Source organism: Bos taurus, chromosome 22, assembly GCF_002263795.3.
Source record: "Bos taurus isolate L1 Dominette 01449 registration number 42190680 breed Hereford chromosome 22, ARS-UCD2.0, whole genome shotgun sequence".
Classification (NCBI taxonomy): domain Eukaryota; kingdom Metazoa; phylum Chordata; class Mammalia; order Artiodactyla; family Bovidae; genus Bos; species Bos taurus.
The window spans coordinates 52,997,001-53,015,944 of NC_037349.1; the positions used below are offsets into that span (position 1 = coordinate 52,997,001).

Consider the following 18,944-nt stretch of genomic DNA (forward strand, 5'->3'; position numbering starts at 1 on the left):
TGAGGTCTTGCTCTTAACTTCTCATGGTGTTTTTATTTGCTGTTTAATGTCATTGAGGATGAGTCCTGTCTTAGCTCAGGCTGTCACAACAAATACCACAGACTTGGTGGCTTAAACAACAGAAACTTATTTCTCACAGTACTGAAGGTTGGGAGGTCCAAGATTGAGGTGCCAGTGGAATTCTGGTGCTGGCTCTCTCCCTGGCTTGCCAATGGCCACTTTCTTGCTGTGTCCTCCCATGGTGCAGAAAGAAGACATTCTCTAGTGTCTTTTCTTAAAAGGCATTAATCCCTTCCTGAGGGCTCCACCTCATCTAAACCAAGTTACCCCACAAAGTCCCCATCTCCAAATACCGTCACACTGGGGCTTGGATTGCAACGTATGAATATTTTGTAGGACATGATTCATCCATACTACCCTGTGTGGACATGGAAGATCCAGGGATTGGTATAGCTTGTGCTTACTATGAGATTTCTCCCAGGTGCCACCTCTTCCTCCTCCCTCCTCTGTACTGGAGGTGAGAGGTTGTTGTCCGTAGTCATCCCAAATATAAGCTGTCACCTCTACTTGGGATATGTAACAGAAAACGGGCACTAGATAGCACCCGGCAAACGCGTATTGTGGCATTTTGTAGTTGCATGTGGTGAGGCCTAAGGTGTATGTTACACTGAAAAGAACAAAGCATGCCTTGTATTAAAGGTTTCTAGACACAATGTTACATTTACTATTGTTAAATAGGAGGAAGTATTAGAAACCTTGGGAGGCTCAGCGGTTGGGGTTGTCTGGGCTCATTGGGGGTGTGGCAAGTAGCCAAGAAGACCCAGAGTACTTTCCACAGAGAAAGTCTGTTTTCCTCTTTTTATCCAGAGCCTCCAGCTAGCCAGCTCTTTCAGTTACATGAAAGGAAAGGTGCCTGATAAATTGCTTCTGTGGGAGTAGGTTGCTTCTCTTTCAGAATGTGGTTCAGTTGGTTTTAAAAGTGCATATTTTCTGTATGTATTTTCTCGCCTGAATTTTGAAAGTTTGGTGTGCTGGCCACAGCATAGATTCTGGAGTGAATGGCACTGGGTTTGTGTCCCAGCTTTGCCACTCTCTAGCTGTGTGATCATAGACAAATTTCTGAGCCTGTTTCCTCCCCAGAGAAAGGAGATTAATTCCACCCATATCATGAGCAAGCAGTGAGATGTGGAGGAGCTTGCGTTTGTCAAGAGCCTAGCACGTTGCCTGAGACAGATTCAATGCTTGGTGGATGTTTGTTCGCCGCCCCCTTTTCTCCCTGTGTCCTATTTTATATACAGATGTGTAAAAAATGACTGGACAGAACAAGATGATGAGTGAAAAATCGAAGTTTATTTATCCTGCCTTTGACAGGAGCTAGTTTCCATTTAGCTAGAAAGGTGATATTCTTCCCCTGAGGCGCCTTGGGCAGGTTCCTCAGTGGGCTGAGGTGCAGTGTCACTACACAGGTAGAAAAGGTGGCAGAGGTGTTTCCTAAATGCCTTGTCAAGAAACACGTAGAGGAGAGGGTTGACGCAGCAGTGGGTGGCGGCGATGATTCTCGTGATCTGAACGCTTTTGTTCAGGTTGTAACTACTCCCACAGCCATGCAGGGAGAAGTGTTCATTGAAAGCAGACAGGAAAAGTACAATATTGTAGGGTCCCCACATCAGAAGGAAAACTGCCATTATGGTGAAAACAAGCTTGAAAAGGCCATAGTTCCTCTCCCTGAACTGGAGTGTTTTCCTCATTCGCACGTAGCAATATACAAAAGCAAACAGTGGCAAAAGAAATCCCAAGATGTTCATCTTTAAGGTCAGAAAATGCTTCCAGAATGTCTCATCGGCTGGTAAGAAGTGAAGTCCGGTAAAGAAGCACTTGTATTTCTGGCTTTGCATCTGAGGTTTGTAAGAAACAAGTTCAGGCAAAGTGACCAGAGTGGCTGTGACCCACACTAGAACACTTATGAAGATGCTGCCGGCCACAGTCCTGCAGGCCGAGAAACGCCTTCTCACATGGAAAAACTCCTTGTACCTTTGCACAGTCAGAAGGACATTGAAAAATGCCTCACTGTACAGGCCTATGGAGTAGAGCAACAGGAGAATTTTACACAGAGGGTCATCAAAGCCCTCCCCATGAGAGGCTGCGTAAGCCCAGAATGGCAGAGTGAGCAAGAAACCCAAGTTCGAAAGTGCCAAATTGAGGAAAGACATATTTTCTGCTTGCCTGAGTCCTTTATATTTTACCAGGATAAACACAACCAAGATATTGTCCAGGAGGCCAACCATGAACACCGTGGTGTAGAGGTAAGGCACCAGCTGGGCCGAGAGAATCTTGGGGTCGTATGGGGTGCATGGTTCTATTTCGTCATCACTCAGATCATCCTCTATGAAGACATCGTAGTCATCCTCTGGTGCTGGCGTGTAATTAGCCATCTTCAGGCTGCCCTGGGGAGAAATGAAAGGTTATTTTCCCTTCATACAGCTATGTGGTCCTGGATGAAACAGCACACAGGACTAGAGCCCCTGCAGCCACGCTCGTCCTTTCTGGTGTTTATTTTAGCCAGAGCAGGTCTCAACTTAGAAGATTTAAAATAAACATTTCTTTAACATGCCCCTGCATCCTGAGCACAGCTGCTATAATTCATCCCTTCATTAAGCACTTAGGTGTTTAGTAGTATACCAGCTACCACAGGGAGACAAAAGTAAACGTTACCCTTCTTCATACAACTTCATTCTCTTGGTAGAAACAAGACTTGCCTACTTGAAGCTATATAAGAAAAAACACAATTAAAGAGAACTAAGTACCAGGGTTTAGTTTCACAAAATTGGTGTCCGTCACAGTTCCTATGTGTTTAAAAAGTTTGCTCACCCTCTGTAAACAGCTTCCTGTGATAGGCAGAGAAGTCTGAGTTCTCTCGAAGGATATAAATAAATGTTTGCAAAAGTGAAACCACCCTAAGTATCAAGTGGACACAACTGGTTAAATACGTCGATGACTTACCACTGACTGAGTTCCTGGGAGGGGAGGGAACAGCCTCCTGACCTACGAGTTGCTGTGGGAGCCGTCTGGCCAGATCAAAGACTTAACTTCCTTCTGAATAGCCGGCCCCTGACCCTTTGGGGCAAGAGAAACCACTGTTTATCCCCCTGGTGGCTGTGTCCCACCAGTCACAGGTCTCAGGGACTAAGCGAAATAAAGCAACTTGAAAGCTCCCACTAACCCCTAGATAGTTTCTCAAGCTGCAAAGAGAAACCGGGAAGTTGTTTGCTCCTGCTGCTGCTCTCCCCACCCCCACCCCGCACCCCGCCTTTGATTTCCCTGTGGCCATCCTGCTGGCTGCCCCAGATAAGGAACTAAGTTATTGCTGCTTCTCAGTGATACTGAGGGAGGGATGGAAAGTGCTCTGACGTGCAACTCTGAGCAGGTAGTGGGTAGCAGCAGAGAAGTGTCACACGCAGTGACTGGCGGTGACTGTGCATCCGGACCAGGGGCTGACGCTCCCCTGGAGCATTTCATCAGTATTAGCATATGGGTCAGTCTTCAAGAACTTGTGGTGAGCAACCCTGCTTGGACTCGTACTGTTACTTTTGAAAGTAGCAGTAGCTGAGAGGAACAGTAACAGGGCTTTCCTCAGCTCAGCTGGTAAAGAATCCATCTGCAATGTGGGAGACCTGGCTTCGATCCCTGGGTTGGGAAGATACCCTGGAGAAGGGAATGGCTACCCACTCCAGTAATCTGGCCTGCAGAATCCTGTGGACTGTATAGTCCATGGGGTTGCAAAGAGTCGGACACGACTGAGCGACTTTCTTTATTCTTTCTGAGAGACATTTTTTGTGTGTCAGATATTTGACTGAAGAATGGGGCTGCAAGGGAGGATTTGGTGCCAGTGGAAGCCACAGAATAATGTCATTTGAGAAGAGAGTGGGTTCAGAGATGAGACCTCAGTACCAGTGAGCCTGGGGGAAATCGATGTGATGGAACCAAGGAATTAGGAAGGATGTTAGGAGCTGACCTTGCTCCTATAAGAAGGGTCTAGTGCACGAGGATTCCATGGTGAGGACACAGGCTCTATCAAAATGCCGTGCAGAGAACGTGAAGGGAACAAGCTCAACCCTAGACTGAGGCTGGGGTGGGTGACGTTTAAGGCCAGAGAGAAAGGAAGCTGAGAGTCCACATTTGAAGGGAGATGGGGGTGGTTGGGAAGAAAGATGAACTGAAAAAAATAACTTGAAATAACTGGAAAATCTGTATGAACTCCTGGATCGACTGTTTGTACCTGTGATGGACCTAATTTGGGGACCAGTCTTACATGTTGGCTTCCTGTTCATTTCACTGGTTAAAAGACTTCTGTTAATGCCAAAGATGTTTTTGAAGTGATAGTGCAGAATGTAGATCTGTCAGAAATATAACTGAGGGAACTATTAAGGGAAAGGAAAAATAAACAATAAAGGCCTGGACAGATATGTGACAAGCATTAAATTTAACCCAGAGGGAAACTCGTGATGTTCCTCTGTATGAAGGGGTTGGAAGGGGTTGGGAGAGATTGGTGCTGCTGGGAACCTGGGCTGTGAATATTTCCCAGCAAGTCTTCCTCCATCATCCCCCAGTATGGCTTCTGTGAGTCAGTGAGGGTCACCGCGCCCTGGGGGTTCTGCCCCCTGCAGCTGGGCTATTTGGAGACACATCAGTCCCCCCACAACTTTGACTAAGTGATGGTGCCTCATGGTGCTTTATTGCCTGATGCTTACTGGTCAGTCTCCCAGAGGGGAGTGAGGGTCAAGTCAAACTTTGAAACTTAAAAAACCCCATGAACATACACACTGCACATTGTGTGGTTAAGTGGAGGAAAATAGCAGCAAGCAGGTGCCTCATCTGTATCACAGAATCATGTGAAATTTGAAGTTTCCTAGAGAAAAGCATCGTTCGGTAAATTCCAGATCACCCTAACTTCCTGATATTCAAATGGACTTCACTTTCGGAATTATTTTATTTTGGCTTGATTCCCAGAATTCTGCTTATTTACACCCAGACCTTGGAGTTCTTTTTTGTTTAAATTGAGATATAATCAACAGAAAGCATTCTAGAAGTTTAAGGTGTGCCATATTGATACATTTATATTGCAATATGATTGCCATGGTAGTGTTAGCTAACAAAATTACCAATTTTTTATGTGGTGAAAACAATTCTGTTTTCTTAGCAAATTTAATGTTTATAATACAATTTGGTTGTCTATAATCACTATACTGTATATTTGATCTCGAAGACCATGGGATTCTTGAAAATTAGTAGGAAGGAGTTGTTTACAAGTCTAAAGTTGAGGCAGGAGGAAGGTTTTATTTACCATTTTAGTATCTGGAACTGTAATAGGGTCATCATTATTGGTGAAACTTCACTACATTCTAAGGTTTGTGAGCTGCATGCTCAATTAAAAAAAAAAAAAAGAAATCCAAGGTCTGGGTGTAAATAAGCAGAATTCTGGGAATCAAGCCAAAATAAAATAATTCCGAAAGTGAAGTCCATTTGAATATCAGGAAGTTAGGATGATCCTTACCGAACAATGCTTTTCTCTAGGAAACTTCAAATTTCACGTGATTCTGTGATACATATAATTAAACCCCAGTTTTTTAGACAATTGAAGTATAGTTGATTTACAGTGTTATATTAGTTTCAGGTGTATAACATAGTGATTCAGGATATTATACATTATACTCCATTTGAAGTTATTCTTTAGAAGGACTGAAGGTTCAGCTGAAGCTGAACCTCCAATACTTCAGCTGCCTGATGTGAAGAGCCGACTCATTGGAAAAGACCTTGATGCCGGGAAAGATTGAGGGTAGGAGTAGAGGGGGATGACAGAGGATGAGATGGTTTGATAGCGTTACCAACTCAATAAACATGGGTTTGAGCAAACTCTCAGAGATAGTGAAGGACAGGTAATCCTGGTGTGCTTCAGTCCTTGGGGTTGCAGAGAGTTGGACATGACTTAGTGACTAAATAACAGCAAAATTATTGCAAAATAATGGCTATATTTCCTTGTGTTGTGCAATATATCAATATTGCTTATTTATTTTATACATAATAGTTTGTATCTTTTCACCCTTTACCCCTCTCTTGGCCCTTCCCCGAATCTTCCCTCACTCCACAGGTAACCACTAGTTTGTTCTCTGCATCTGTGAGGCTCTTTCTGTTTTGTTATATTCGTGAGTTTGCTTTTTTAATTTAGATTCCACATATAAGTGATAACATACAGTGTGTGTTTTTCTATGATTTATTTAACTAAGCATAATACTGTGTCCATCCATGTTGTTGTGAATGGCAAAATTTCATTCATTTTTATGACTAATATTCCATTGTACATGTATGCACCACACCTTCCTTATCCATTCATCTGTTTATGGGCACTTAGGTTTCTTCCATATCATGGCTAATGTAAATAATGCTGTGAAAGTTGGGGTTCTTATATCTTTGAAATTAGTGGTTTCTTTTTTTTCAGATGTATACCCAGGAGTGTAATTGCTGGGTCATCTGGAAGTTTTATTGTAGTTTTTTGAAGAACCTCTATACTGTTTTCCATAGTGGCTGCATCAATTTACATTCCTATCAACAGTGTACGAGGGTTCCCTTTTCTCTACATCCTCACCAATATTAGTTATTTGTGGCCTTTTTGATAATAGCCATTTTAACAGATATGAGGTGATAATACCATTGTGGTTTTGATTTGCATTTATCTGATGACTAATGATGTTGAACATCTTTTCATGTGTCTGTTGGCCATCTGTATGTTTTTAGAAAAGTGTTTATTCAGGTTCAGTCCCAGTTTCAGTATAGGAGGCTATCATGTTATAACTCTTACTCCCCCCATAACATGTAGATCATTCATTTGTTCAACGAATGTTTATAAAATGCATAGCACGTGCCCAGCTCTGTTTAGTAGACAAACATCCTGACCTTCATGGAGCTTACGTTGCAGACAAAAACAAAATAAGTATGTAAGTTGAAGGTGGTAGGAGAGAAGTTCTGTGGCAAAAAGTAAAGCAGGGAAGGAGACTAGGAGGGGCCAGGGTGGTTTGGGGGTTCACATTTTATGTAGAATAGTCAGAGAAAGCCTTGCTGACAAGATAATCTCTGATGAGATGAAACAGCAAATGATTAGGTCCAATAATTTATACTCATCTCATTTTCTTCTTGTTACTGAGTTCTTGTATCAAGGAGATCAGAAAACACACTGAGCAAAGGCACACAGAAACACACTGGAAAACACACTTAGCAATAACTTTACAGGAGATGCAGAAGTATTCTTCATGTTACATTGGTTTTCCATTAAAAAAAAAAAGCTGAGGGTGCAGTGCATCTGTTAGTAATTCATTGCCTTTTAGCCCCTAACCCACCTTCCTTCCTTTGCTTCGTGATCCTCAAGCTGAACTCTGTAAACATTTGTCCTTTGCCAGCTAGTACAGAAGGCGCTGAGAATCACAGGAAGAGGCAGGGGCTTCTCATTCTGGTTCCAGGATTTTGTTGTTTGTTTTCGCTCCTTGGGATGACCTGACAGTGCTGTGTGGAGACTGATGCCCACCCTCTTGTGTGTCTCGCTGGTACCCTTACAGGCAGTTTCCTACTCACCAGCCCCAAAGGGCAGCACCTTGGCAAATTTCCTGACCATCTAGAGGGTTGCAGTCACCCTCTCTGACAAGGTCTGAATCTCAGATTTGCGAGGGAAGGCATCTTCCAGGTGTGTTCCTTCTCGGGCGCTCTGCCTCAGCCTGGAGGCCGCTCCCTATATCTGCTTCCTCCTCCCTTGGGTTTTCAGTCCCCTTTGACTGCTTAACAATTCTTGGTAGTGAATTTTCTTTGTTCAAATTGCTGGTATGATTCCTGTCTCTTAACTGGATGCTGATTGATTGATAGAACATTAAATTAGTTGAGTGAAGGGATGGGAGAGTGCTAGGATGCTTAATGCATCCTAGTGCGGTGGCATTTCAGGGATCTAATGATACTGAGAAAAGGTTATTCAAAAATTTAGAATTACAATAATTTATCTATTTCTTAAAATGGCTTCATCAAATATCAGTGCTGTCAGATTATCTAATTTTTATTAGCAAATATTCCAGAAAATTTGATACGTGTAGGAAAAAAAATCTTTGATAATGATATTCCCAAATAGCAGCTATTATAATTTTTAAATAGAACTACTTCTTGATGGAAAGTGTGTAAAACCTATTTTTAGAAAACCATCAGTTTTCCTCTGGGTTCGTTGTTTGGTGCTGAGCAGTAGATTGAAGGGGAATATACCTTCATGTTGTAATTTAAGGGATTCTGAGAATGTCTCATCCTGCCCCCACATTTTCTCCTACATCCTGGCCAAGCTTACAGCATCACTTTAGTGCTTAGTCCTCGTACTACCTGGGCTACCTGATGACGAACTCTGAAATCCAGATTTTATATGTACTTACTGGAAGAAAAATAGTTAATTATATCCTTAACAAAGGCTTTTTCAACGTTTGTTTGGTTTATTCTGCATTGTGCTAAAAAACGTAAAAAATGGGGGAGGGTGACTTTGCTCACAGATGTTTAGAAGATAGGTGGACTAAAAATATAAAACAAGTCTTTACTACAGTGCTTCTCAGAGCTCTTCAAGTGCTGATAAGCATTTGGATCTTGGAGAAAGTATGTGGCATTTCCCAAAGTTGTTAAATCATGGAGCCCCCTTGTTAATTCTCTTGCAGTTACGTATGGACTAACCGCTCTGCAGGACATGTTTCGAGAAATGTTACCTCAGACATGCAAATATTGCTGTGCTGTGTGGATCAGATCAGATCAGTCGCTCAGTTGTGTCCAACTTTTCGTGACCCCATGAATCGCAGCACGCCAGGCCTCCCTGTCCATCACCAACTCCCGGAGTTCACTCAGACTCACGTCCATCGAGTCAGTGATGCCATCCAGCCATCTCATCCTCTGTCGTTCCCTTCTCCTCTTGCCCCCAATCCTTCCCAGCATCAGAGTCTTTTCCAGCGAGTCAACTCTTTGCATGAGGTGGCCAAAGTACTGGAGTTTCAGCTTTAGCATCATTCCTTCGAAAGAAATCCCAGGGCTGATCTCCTTTAGAATGGACTGGTTGGATCTCCTTGCGGTCCAAGGGACTCTCAAGAGTCTTCTCCAACACCACAGTTCAAAAGCATCAATTCTTTGGCGCTCAGCCTTCTTCACAGTCCAACTCTCACATCCATACATGACCATCCATACATGACCATAGCCTTGACTAGATGAACCTTTGTTGGCAAAGTAATGTCTCTGCTTTTGAAATGCTATCTAGGTTGGTCATAACTTTCCTTCCAAGGAGTAAACATCTTTTAATTTCATGGCTGTAGTCACCATCTGCAGTGATTTTGGAGCCCAGAAAAATAAAGTCAGCCACTGTTTCCACTGTTTCCTCATCTATTTCCCATGAAGTGATGGGACCAGATGCCATGATCTTCGTTTTATGAATGTTGAGCTTTAAGCCAACTTTTTCACTCTCCACTTTTACCTTCATCAAGAGGCTTTTGAGTTCCTCTTCACTTTGTGCTGTAAGGGTGGTGTCATCTGCGTATCTGAGGTTATTGATATTTCTCCCGGCAATCTTGATTCCAGCTTGTGTTTCTTCCAGTCCAGCGTTTCTCATGATGTACTCTGCATATAAGTTAAATAAACAGGGTGACAATATACAGCCTTGACGAACTCCTTTTCCTATTTGGAACCAGTCTGTTGTTCCATGTCCAGTTCTAACTGTTGCTTCCTGACCTGCATACAAATTTCTCAAGAGGCAGATCAGGTGGTCTGGCATTCCCATCTCTTTCAGAATTTCCCACAGTTTATTGTGATCCACATAGTCAAAGGCTTTGGCATAGTCAATAAAGCAGAAATAGATGTTTTGTGGAACTCTCTTGCTTTTTCCATGATCCAGCAGATGTTGGCAATTTGATCTCTGGTTCCTCTGCCTTTTCTAAAACCAGCTTGAACGTCGGGAAGTTCACGGTTCACATATTGCTGAAGCCTGGCTTGAAGAATTTTGAGCATTACTTTACTAGCGTGTGAGATGAGTGCAATGGTGTGGTAGTTTGAGCATTCTTTGGCATTGCCTTTCTTTGGGATTGGAATGAAAACGGACCTTTTCCAGTGCTGTGGCCACTGCTGAGTTTTCCAAATTTGCTGGCATATTGAGTGCAGCACTTTCACAGCATCATCTTTGAGGATTTGGAATAGCTCAACTGGAATTCCATCACCTCCACTAGCTTTGTTCGTAGTGATGCTTTCTAAGGCCCACTTGACTTCACATTCTAGGATGTCTGGCTCTAGGTCAGTGATTACACCATCGTGATTATCTGGGTCGTGAAGATCTTTTTTGTACAGTTCTTCTGTGTATTCTTGCCATCTCTTCTTAATATCTTCTGCTTCTGTTAGGTCCATATCATTTCTGTCCTTTATCAAGCCCATCTTTGCATGAAATGTTCCTTTGGTATCTCTGATTTTCTTGAAGAGATCTCTAATCTTTCCCATTCTGTTATTTTCCTCTATTTCTTTGCATCGATCGCTGAAGAAGGCTTTCTTATCTCTTCTTACTATTCTTTGGAACTCTGTATTCAGATGCTTATATCTTTCCTTTTCTCCTTTGCCTTTTGCTTCTCTTCTTTTCACAGCTATTTGTAAGGCCTCCCCAGACAGCCATTTTGCTTTTTTGCATTTCTTTTCCATGGGGATGGTCTTGATCCCTGTCTCCTGTACAATGTCACGAACCTCATTCCATAGCTCATCAGGCACTCTATCTATCAGATCTAGTCCCTTAAATCTATTTCTCACTTCCACTGTATAGTCATAAGGGATTTGATTTAGGTCATACCTGAATGGTCTAATGGTTTTCCCTATTTTCTTCAATTAAAGCGCAGGCGGCTGTGACGGGCGCGCTAAGCGCGGCCTAGAGGAGGTACTGCGGGGAGCTGCCCGTGAGAACGGGGTCCTTTGTCCGAAGGACACAGCTCTGGGAGCTGCCTCAGTCCTTGAGGGTTTGCTTGCAAACATAGCTCTCTGTCCTGCCACCCCAGAGATTAGGCGCTTATTTACTGCAGGCACCTGGAGTTCTGTGCAAACTTCTCACGCACAGAGAAATGTTATCTGGTGTAAGACATAACAGGGTGCCATTCCCATGCTCTCAAGATTTCTTGTTACTGTTTGTAAGATGTATAGGCCAACCAAGAAAAAATGTCAACTGTCTTGTCTTTCTCACGCTCTTCTGTATAAATATGAGATGCTGAATAAAGTTGGTGTCAGACTGCGTCCCTTCGTGGTGACGTGTCTGAACCTCTCGACCCCATCTTTGTAGTCTCTTGCTTTAGTTTCTTTCTTAGCCCCGCCGTGCACGTTCTCGGGACCTGATCGACTTTGCCGGCTGGCACCGGCAAGGTACCCCACGTCTGAGGTCAGGGGCAGAAGCCCGGAGGACCCCATGCCTGAAGGGCGGCGGCCAAGAGGGGTTACCCCACATCCGAGGTCAGGGGCAGCGGCCGAGAGTGCCAGACTGCGATGGTGCAGGAATGGCCGAGAGGAGCTACCCCACGTCCGAGGTTGCGGGTGGGGGGGGGGGGGCGGCCGAGAGGAGATACCCAGTGTCTGAGGTCAGGGGTGGCGGCCGGGAGGAGATACCCCATGCCCTTAAGCCGCAGGCCAGGGGTGGCGGGCGGGAGAAGCTACCCCATGCCCGAGGCCAGGGGCAGTGGCCGGGAGGACCAACCCACGCCATGGCTGCGCGGGCACAGGAGGGCCTAGAGGAGCTATCCCACGTTGAAGGTCAGGAAGGGTGGCGGTGAGGAGATGCCCCTCATCCAAGGTAAGGAGCATTGGCTGCGCTTTGCTGGAGCAGCTGTGAAGAGATACCCCACGCCCAAGGTAAGAGAAACCCGTGTAAGACGGTAGGTGTTGCAAGAGGGCATCAGAGGGCAGATACACTGAAACCATACTCACAGAAAACTAGTCAATCTAATCACACTAGGACCACAGCCTTGTCTAACTCAATGAAACTAAGCCATGCCTGTGGGGCAACCCAAGATGGGCGGGTCATGGTGGAGAGATCTGACAGAATGTCGTCCACTGGAGAAGGGAATGGCAAACCACTTCAGTATTCTTGCCTTGAGAACCCCATGAACAGTGTGAAAAGGCAAAATGATAGGATACTGAAAGAGGAACTCCCCAGGTCAGTAGGTGCCCAATATGTTACTGGAGATCAGTGGAGAAATAACTCCAGAAAGAATGAAGGGATGGAGCCAAGGCAAAAACAATACCCAGTTGTGGATGTGACTGGTGATAGAAGCAAGGTCCGATGCTGTAAAGAGCAATATTGCATAGGAACCTGGAATGTCAGGTCAATGAATCAAGGCAAATTGGAAGTGGTCAAACAAGAGATGGCAAGAGTGAATGTCGACATTCTAGGAATCAGCGAACTAAAATGGACTGGAATGGGTGAATTTAACTCAGCTGACCATTATATCTACTACTGTGGGCAGGAATCCCTCAGAAGAAATGGAGTAGCCATCATGGTCAACAAAAGAGTCCGAAATGCAGTACTTGGATGCAATCTCAAAAACAACAGAATGATCTCTGTTTGTTTCCAAGGCAAACCATTCAATATCACAGTAATCCAAGTCTATGCTTCAACCAGTAATGCTGAAGAAGCTGAAGTTGAACGGTTCTATGAAGACCTACAAAACCTTTTAGAACTAACACCCAAAAAAGATGTCCTTTTCATTATAGGGGACTGGAATGCAAAAGTAGGAAGTCAAGAAATACCTGGAGTAACAGGCAAATTTGGCCTTGGAATACGGAATGAAGCAGGGCAAAGACTAATAGAGTTTTGCCAAGAAAATGCACTGGTCATAGCAAACACCCTCTTCCAACAACACAAGAGAAGACTCTATACATGGACATCACCAGATGGCCAACACTGAAATCAGATTGACTATATTCTTTGCAGCCAAAGATGGAGAAGCTCTACACAGTCAGCAAAAACAAGACCAGGAGCTGTGGCTCGGACAATGAACTCCTTATTGCCAAATTCAGACTTAAATTGAAGAAAGTAGGGAAAACCACTAGACCATTCAGGTATGACCTAAATCAAATCCCTTATGATTATACAGTGCTGTGTGGGAACGAGGATAATTGACTGAGGAGCCCAGCTTCCTCACTCCAAAAGTACATCCTTGCATCCATGCCAAGGCCTTGCCTGCCAAGGGCTGCTCCCAGCCCAGTGGCCCTAGGGCCACTGGGATGGGCCCATTCCTGGATGATGGACTGGTGCTTCTCCCTCACCCCACTTCTTCCTTCTGTCCTTTGTTTTGGGTCAGACTTGCATTGTGATCTGGTAACTTTCCCAGCTTTGCCCACCACCCTTCGCAATCTCTCTCAGAGGTTTCATCTAATACATTTATTTTATGCTGAGTCACATATTAGTGTCTGTATCTTGAAAGAATTTGGGTAAACACAGCCTTGGAAGGGAGACATCAGTCTTTAGAGAGTCTTGAGTCCTTTGCTTACTGAAGAATGATATGTTCTGCAGCATCTTAAGTGTTAGTAGCTCAGTCATGTCTGACTCTTTGCAACCCCATGGACTGTAGCCCACCAGACTCTTCTGATGGAATTCTTCAGAATACTGGAGTGGGTAGCCATTTCCTTCTTCAGGGATCTTGCCAACGCAGGGATCAAATCTGGGTCTCCTGCATTGTAGGCAGATTCTTTACCAGCATCTTAATCCCTCCCTCATCTTTTTAGCCACTGTCTACCTGACTTCCCTGGTGGCTCAGATGGTAAAGTGCCTGCCTACAATGCAGGAGACCTGGGATTGATCCCTGGGTCGGGAAGATCCTCTAGAGAAGGAAATGGTAACACACTCCAGTACTCTTGCCTGGAAAACCCCATGGATGGAGGACCCTGTTAGGCTACAGTCCATGGAGTTGCAAAGAGTTGGACATGACTGAGCGACTTCATTTCACCTACCTGTGCTCTGCTGGGATCAATCTTTTTGAGACACATAAGGCCACTTGATGTCATTATGCCCCCATCCATGCCATCTTCAGTCAGTGCGCCAGGTCAGTTTCTGATTGCCATTCTTCTTCCTGTCTCCTCTGCCCTCACCTCCCTTCCTAACTCTCTCTTTTCTCCATTGCTGTCCTCTGTGCCCTCTGAAATCTGAATTCCACTGCAGACAATCCTCCTGGCATCCTCAACTGAATCCCAGAACATTCCTTGGCATGTTCCTTGAGGATGCTCTTTCCCTTTCACACATGCCTAATCCTTGAGGGTCAGAAGGTGATGTTCCTGGCTCCAGTGCCTCTTGCTGACCATTACTCCTGCAGATTTCAGTAGGTAGATATATAACAGACTGCTGTGGTCTCCAGCCCCCACCCTGCCCTCTGCTCATCATTGCTGATTACCACTGTCTGCCTGATTGCCTCTTATTAATACAAGGGTATGTGGATAAGGAGCTTCTCTTCACCTAGTTTTCTCCATCATCCTGGTGGCTTAATTGCCCATGTTGCCTTCCACTCAGGGCCCAGGGCTTTCAGCTCATTAACTCCACTGGCCTTCAGTTTCACTCCACTATCATCCACGCTAACAGTCAGATGTGGGGTTTGTTAAATTGATTCTGCACTGAACTTTCACAGTAAAATTGCTCACTCTTCTGATCACAGCATCTACTCCTTAGATCTTTCTCACTGCATTTGCTCCTTCTGTACTGTTGTTCTCCTTCATCAAGCCCTCTAGCCTCTGCGTCTCAGGCCTTCCTACAGCCACATCCCTCCTAGTCTTGCTAAGATCCCATAGTCTATAATGTAGTCATTCTCTGGTCAGTACCTTGGGTGCCCTTGATTCCCAGCCTTTGATCCCATCACTCTACTTCTCCCTGCCATTCTTTCTTTGAGAATGTGTTTCTGAGATTAGCTGGTTAAAACCTCTTAGCCATGAAGACAGAATTTATGACTAATTTATGGTCTCTAGTCTCAACTGGCTTCCAAGGATTTTTCTAGTTTTCCTTCTAACTCTTATGGGTTATGAATGTCCCAAATTGCCACTTTCTCCTATTTTCTGTTGGCTACTTTGAGCAATTTAAAACTCTTCGATCTCTTCAAATGCCCATTCCTGTCACCTACATTTATGTTCAGGAAATGACCTTACCTTCTACCTTTCTTGAACTCCCTCAGTTCCCTGGTCCCCAGCTTCAGATTCTCCTTTCTTCCCTCTTTCCGCGGACTCAGCTGCTCCTCTTTTATTGAAGGCTGATGTCTCCTTCTGCACTCTGGCTGTCATTCTGTCTAACCTCCGTTAGAGTATTCCATGTTTTGCTTTAGCTCCAACCTCTCTTTCTCTGTTGGTCTCTCCAGAATTTTTAAATGCTCAGGTCTCTCAGATAAAGACTGTAATCCTGCCCTTAACCTCACACATTGCTCGAGCTACTTACTCTCCCTCTTCCCAGACAGCTTTCATTAGTTGTCCAGCTGCTTCATGTTGTTCACTCCCTACCAAGTCCCCTCTGGCCTAGCATCTGTCCCCACCATTCCAGTGAGGCTGGTTTCCCGGGGCCACCAGCAACATCTTGTGGTGAAATGTAATTGGTTGCTCTGCCGACTCAGGACAGCTAATGCCCCATAAACAGGTGTCTAATATCTCCCTGCTTCCCAACTATAAACAACAATCCCACCAACCAAGCTCCAAAGCCAGCACACAAATACCACTACATACATCTAGGGCCACCCAAGCTGAAGCAGTGCTTAAGCTTTTGAAACCTCTATAGAATCTCAAAATCGTTTCTGTGGGGCTTTCTAGTAAAGATGGCAGAGTGAAATAGGGTCATGAACTCTTCCATCTCCAGGCCCTTGTAAAGTGACTAAAAGATAGTTTCAACAAAAATTCTAAAACATGGCCAGTAGCAAATGAACAAGAAATAGGGTATGATCTTGTACCACGACTTTGAAAGTGGTGCATTTGAGCTGTGCATGTGTACTCAGTCATGTCTGATTCTTTGTGACCCCATGGACTGTAGCCTGCCAGCCTCCTCTGTCCATAAGATTATCCCAGGGAGAATACTGGAGTGGGTTGCCATTTCCTCCTCCAGGGGATCTTCCTGACCCAGGGATCGAACCCATGTCTCCTGTGGCTCCTGCATCTGCACATGAATTCTTTACCACTGAGCCAGCTGGGAAGCCTGAATTTGAGCTGTACATAAACCTAATCCTACCACAGATACAGTACTGAAGAAAGAAGGAAAATCGCTAAGTCCTGAGAATTATTTCAGTACTCTTCAATTAGCAGACAAGTGGACTCAGAAGGCATCCACTTGTGAGTGTGTATCCCTGGGAAAAGAAAGGGAAAACGTCTACTGAGTAAATGCCCTCGTATTTCAGAGCGGTTTCTAGGATTTTTTGTATCTGAGATAGTGCGCTGAGTTAGGGCAATAAGAAAAATTCCACAAGAGTAGCATATACGTTTATAACACTGTGTGGGTTCTGGTAATAATATTTTGTCTATGTTTTAGGATTTTGATTCCTCATAAAAACGCTTGTAATCAAATCATGATTTAATCAACCCTGAAATTCAGAGTTCTGACCCTATTAGGATTAGGCCTGCCAGCTGTCACTCACAGAGGTCCATTTCCTTGTACATTTTGTAGTCTCAGTGTGAGTTCATGTTTATTGGAGAATATTTTCGTGGCCTGAAGTGGGAGCACTGCCTTCTGGAGGAGTTTTGCCTTTGTTCCAGCCAAGAGCACTGAGAATATGGATGGCCTGAGACAGGGTTTCCTGGCCTGTTTGGGGGGGTCTCCCATTTTGAGGGTATTCTAAAATTAAACCTTAGATTTTCATGAAGCATTGGGGTTTTGGATTCTTACAGATTTTTCACCAATCAATTAGAGCCTAGGTGAAAACAAGTAAGCTTCCTTATTGTTATCTACCTTTGAGAGAATTTCTTCTGGTTCACCTTTTCCCCAGCACTAGCTTTATGTCAGGACCTCTCAGTTGCAGAGCCTCATCTCACATAGCCTAAGGCTTTATTGTCTGCCCCCAGGTTGGAGTTATGCTTAGTGTCCTTTTTATGTGTGTGGCCTTTGATATGTCTACCTGAGACAGTGATCAGAATGACAAATATCCACTGAGTAGTGTTTCAACACATATTTGTTGAAAAATGCTATTCATTTATTCCTCTCCCAGGTATTTATTGTCTACTGATTATATATCTTCCTTTTGCTCTGCTGTACCCACTCTCTACTCACCTCCACCTTGGTTTATGTCCAGGGAGCCTTATCTTATAATAGCAGTCTCCTCTGTCCTCTGAGTATCAGCTGCATTTGGCCAATGGGGAGTTTTAGGCAGGAGATTAGAGAGTGAGGTCAGGGGATTTAGCTCCCTGGCTCCTTCCTGGTGGTTCTCAGGGGTCGTCTTGCTGGTGGGACTGATGTGTCGCTTGACCTGTGAGTGGCTCTTGTCAGCCTCTACCCACGCCTGTGCCCTGCCCCTTGTTCCTAGCAGTGGGAATGGCAGCCTGCTCTCACTGCCACCAGGTACTGCACTGTACGCTGTGGTTTCCTCATGCCCTGTCTAAATCTTGTAAAGAGTCTTCTTACCAAACTTGCCTCAGTTGCCCTACTTGTATGTGCCATTTATTTCCTGCCAGGACCCTACAGGACATGTCTCCCAAGTGCGGGGAGCTTTGCCAGGTCCCTGGAGAAAATGGCAAGCAAAGTAGACCCCTTCTCTGCCCTCATGGCAGTAACTTTCTGGGGGGAGATGGTCAGGTGCACACCCGGCTGTAATTCAGGGGTTCACGTGCTGTGTGAGGGGAGCACACAGGAGCTGTAGGAGCTGTCAGCAGGGGCACCGGGCCAGGTTTTCCAGTGTGGGAGTCTCTAAGCCCAGTCTGAATGCGAGTTAGCCAGGTGAAGTGTGCGGAGGCCTCTTCCCCTCTCCTCCCTTTTCCTCCTAGTGTCTTCTTTTTCAGGTTCCTGAGGGACCATCTACTTGGATCCCAGAGATGGAGCAAGGGAAGGGAAGGTAACAGAATTCAAGATGGAGACATCTTATTACTTACTGGTATCTGTGACTGAGTTTCAGTGGAAGAGAAAGTTGTACCCCAAATCAGGCTATCTTAGATCGCGTTCCTGGCAATCCAGAGCTCTCAGCGGCAGCGGTCCTGTTAGGGTAGCTTCTGGGACACTCACGTGTAAGGGAGTGAGTGAGGCAGGACTGGGCAGAGGGAGAAGCCACCATGACGTGGGTGCAGCACACACCTCCACACAGTGTGAGGGCTCGGCTGATCTCTGTGGCGCTCTGGGGTGGTCCTTGAGCACCGTGCCACGGGGAGAGCAGGGGCCCAGCCTTTTCAGTCCCGCCTCAGCGGTCACTGGCCTCAGTCGCCCTGCAGACAGGCAGGTCCCAGTGGCTGAGGGTGGTTTCCAGTGATGGGGGCAGCAGCCCTATCCCTAGGACTGAAGTGGGCATCTGGGCAGAGTACGGCACAGGCTGAGGGTTCTGCTTTTCTGCAAATGTCGTTTACCCTGGTTGACAGGAAATGGAAACTGGAATTTTCAACACCATCATGTTGTAAGACTGTGAAACCCACGTGTATGGTGGACGGAAGGAGTAGTCATGTGCAGAGGGAGGCCATGCTGCGCACTCACTCCATCTGACCGTCTCCCTGGTTCTCACCATTGTCCACAGGGTATGGAGAGCAGAGTGGAAGAGGAAGTGGCTCATCCCCCCGCCCCACCCCCCAGCATGCCCTTCTCCTCCTCGCCTTCCCTGCTCCAGCTTTTGTAGGGTTGGTTATGCTGGACAGTCACTGTGATTGTATACTAACCATATCTTAACTAGATAAAAATATTTTTCTTATGAGCAAAAGTTAAAGATAATTAAGTAGCATCTCACTTTAAA

General features: G+C 45.1%; 1 protein-coding gene across 6 annotated transcripts; it reads right to left on the reverse strand.

Moving 5' to 3' along the window:
* Positions 1-1,331: 1,331 nt before the first annotated feature.
* Positions 1,332-18,566, reverse strand: CCRL2 (C-C motif chemokine receptor like 2). Of its 6 annotated transcripts, XM_005223061.5 has the most exons (3): positions 2,869-2,974; positions 2,713-2,766; positions 1,332-2,444 (listed from the first exon to the last, which is right to left on the reverse strand). In XM_005223061.5, the coding sequence occupies exon 3, from the start codon at positions 2,430-2,432 to the stop codon at positions 1,386-1,388; it is 1,047 nt and encodes a 348-aa protein (XP_005223118.1). In that variant the 5' UTR covers positions 2,433-2,444; positions 2,713-2,766; positions 2,869-2,974; the 3' UTR covers positions 1,332-1,385.
* Positions 18,567-18,944: the final 378 nt, after the last annotated feature.

Excerpts from the sequence above, each read along its gene's own strand:
- CCRL2 (XM_015459667.3), bottom strand. The coding sequence starts at position 2,432 with ATGGCTAATTACACGCCAGCACCAGAGGATGACTACGATGTCTTCATA.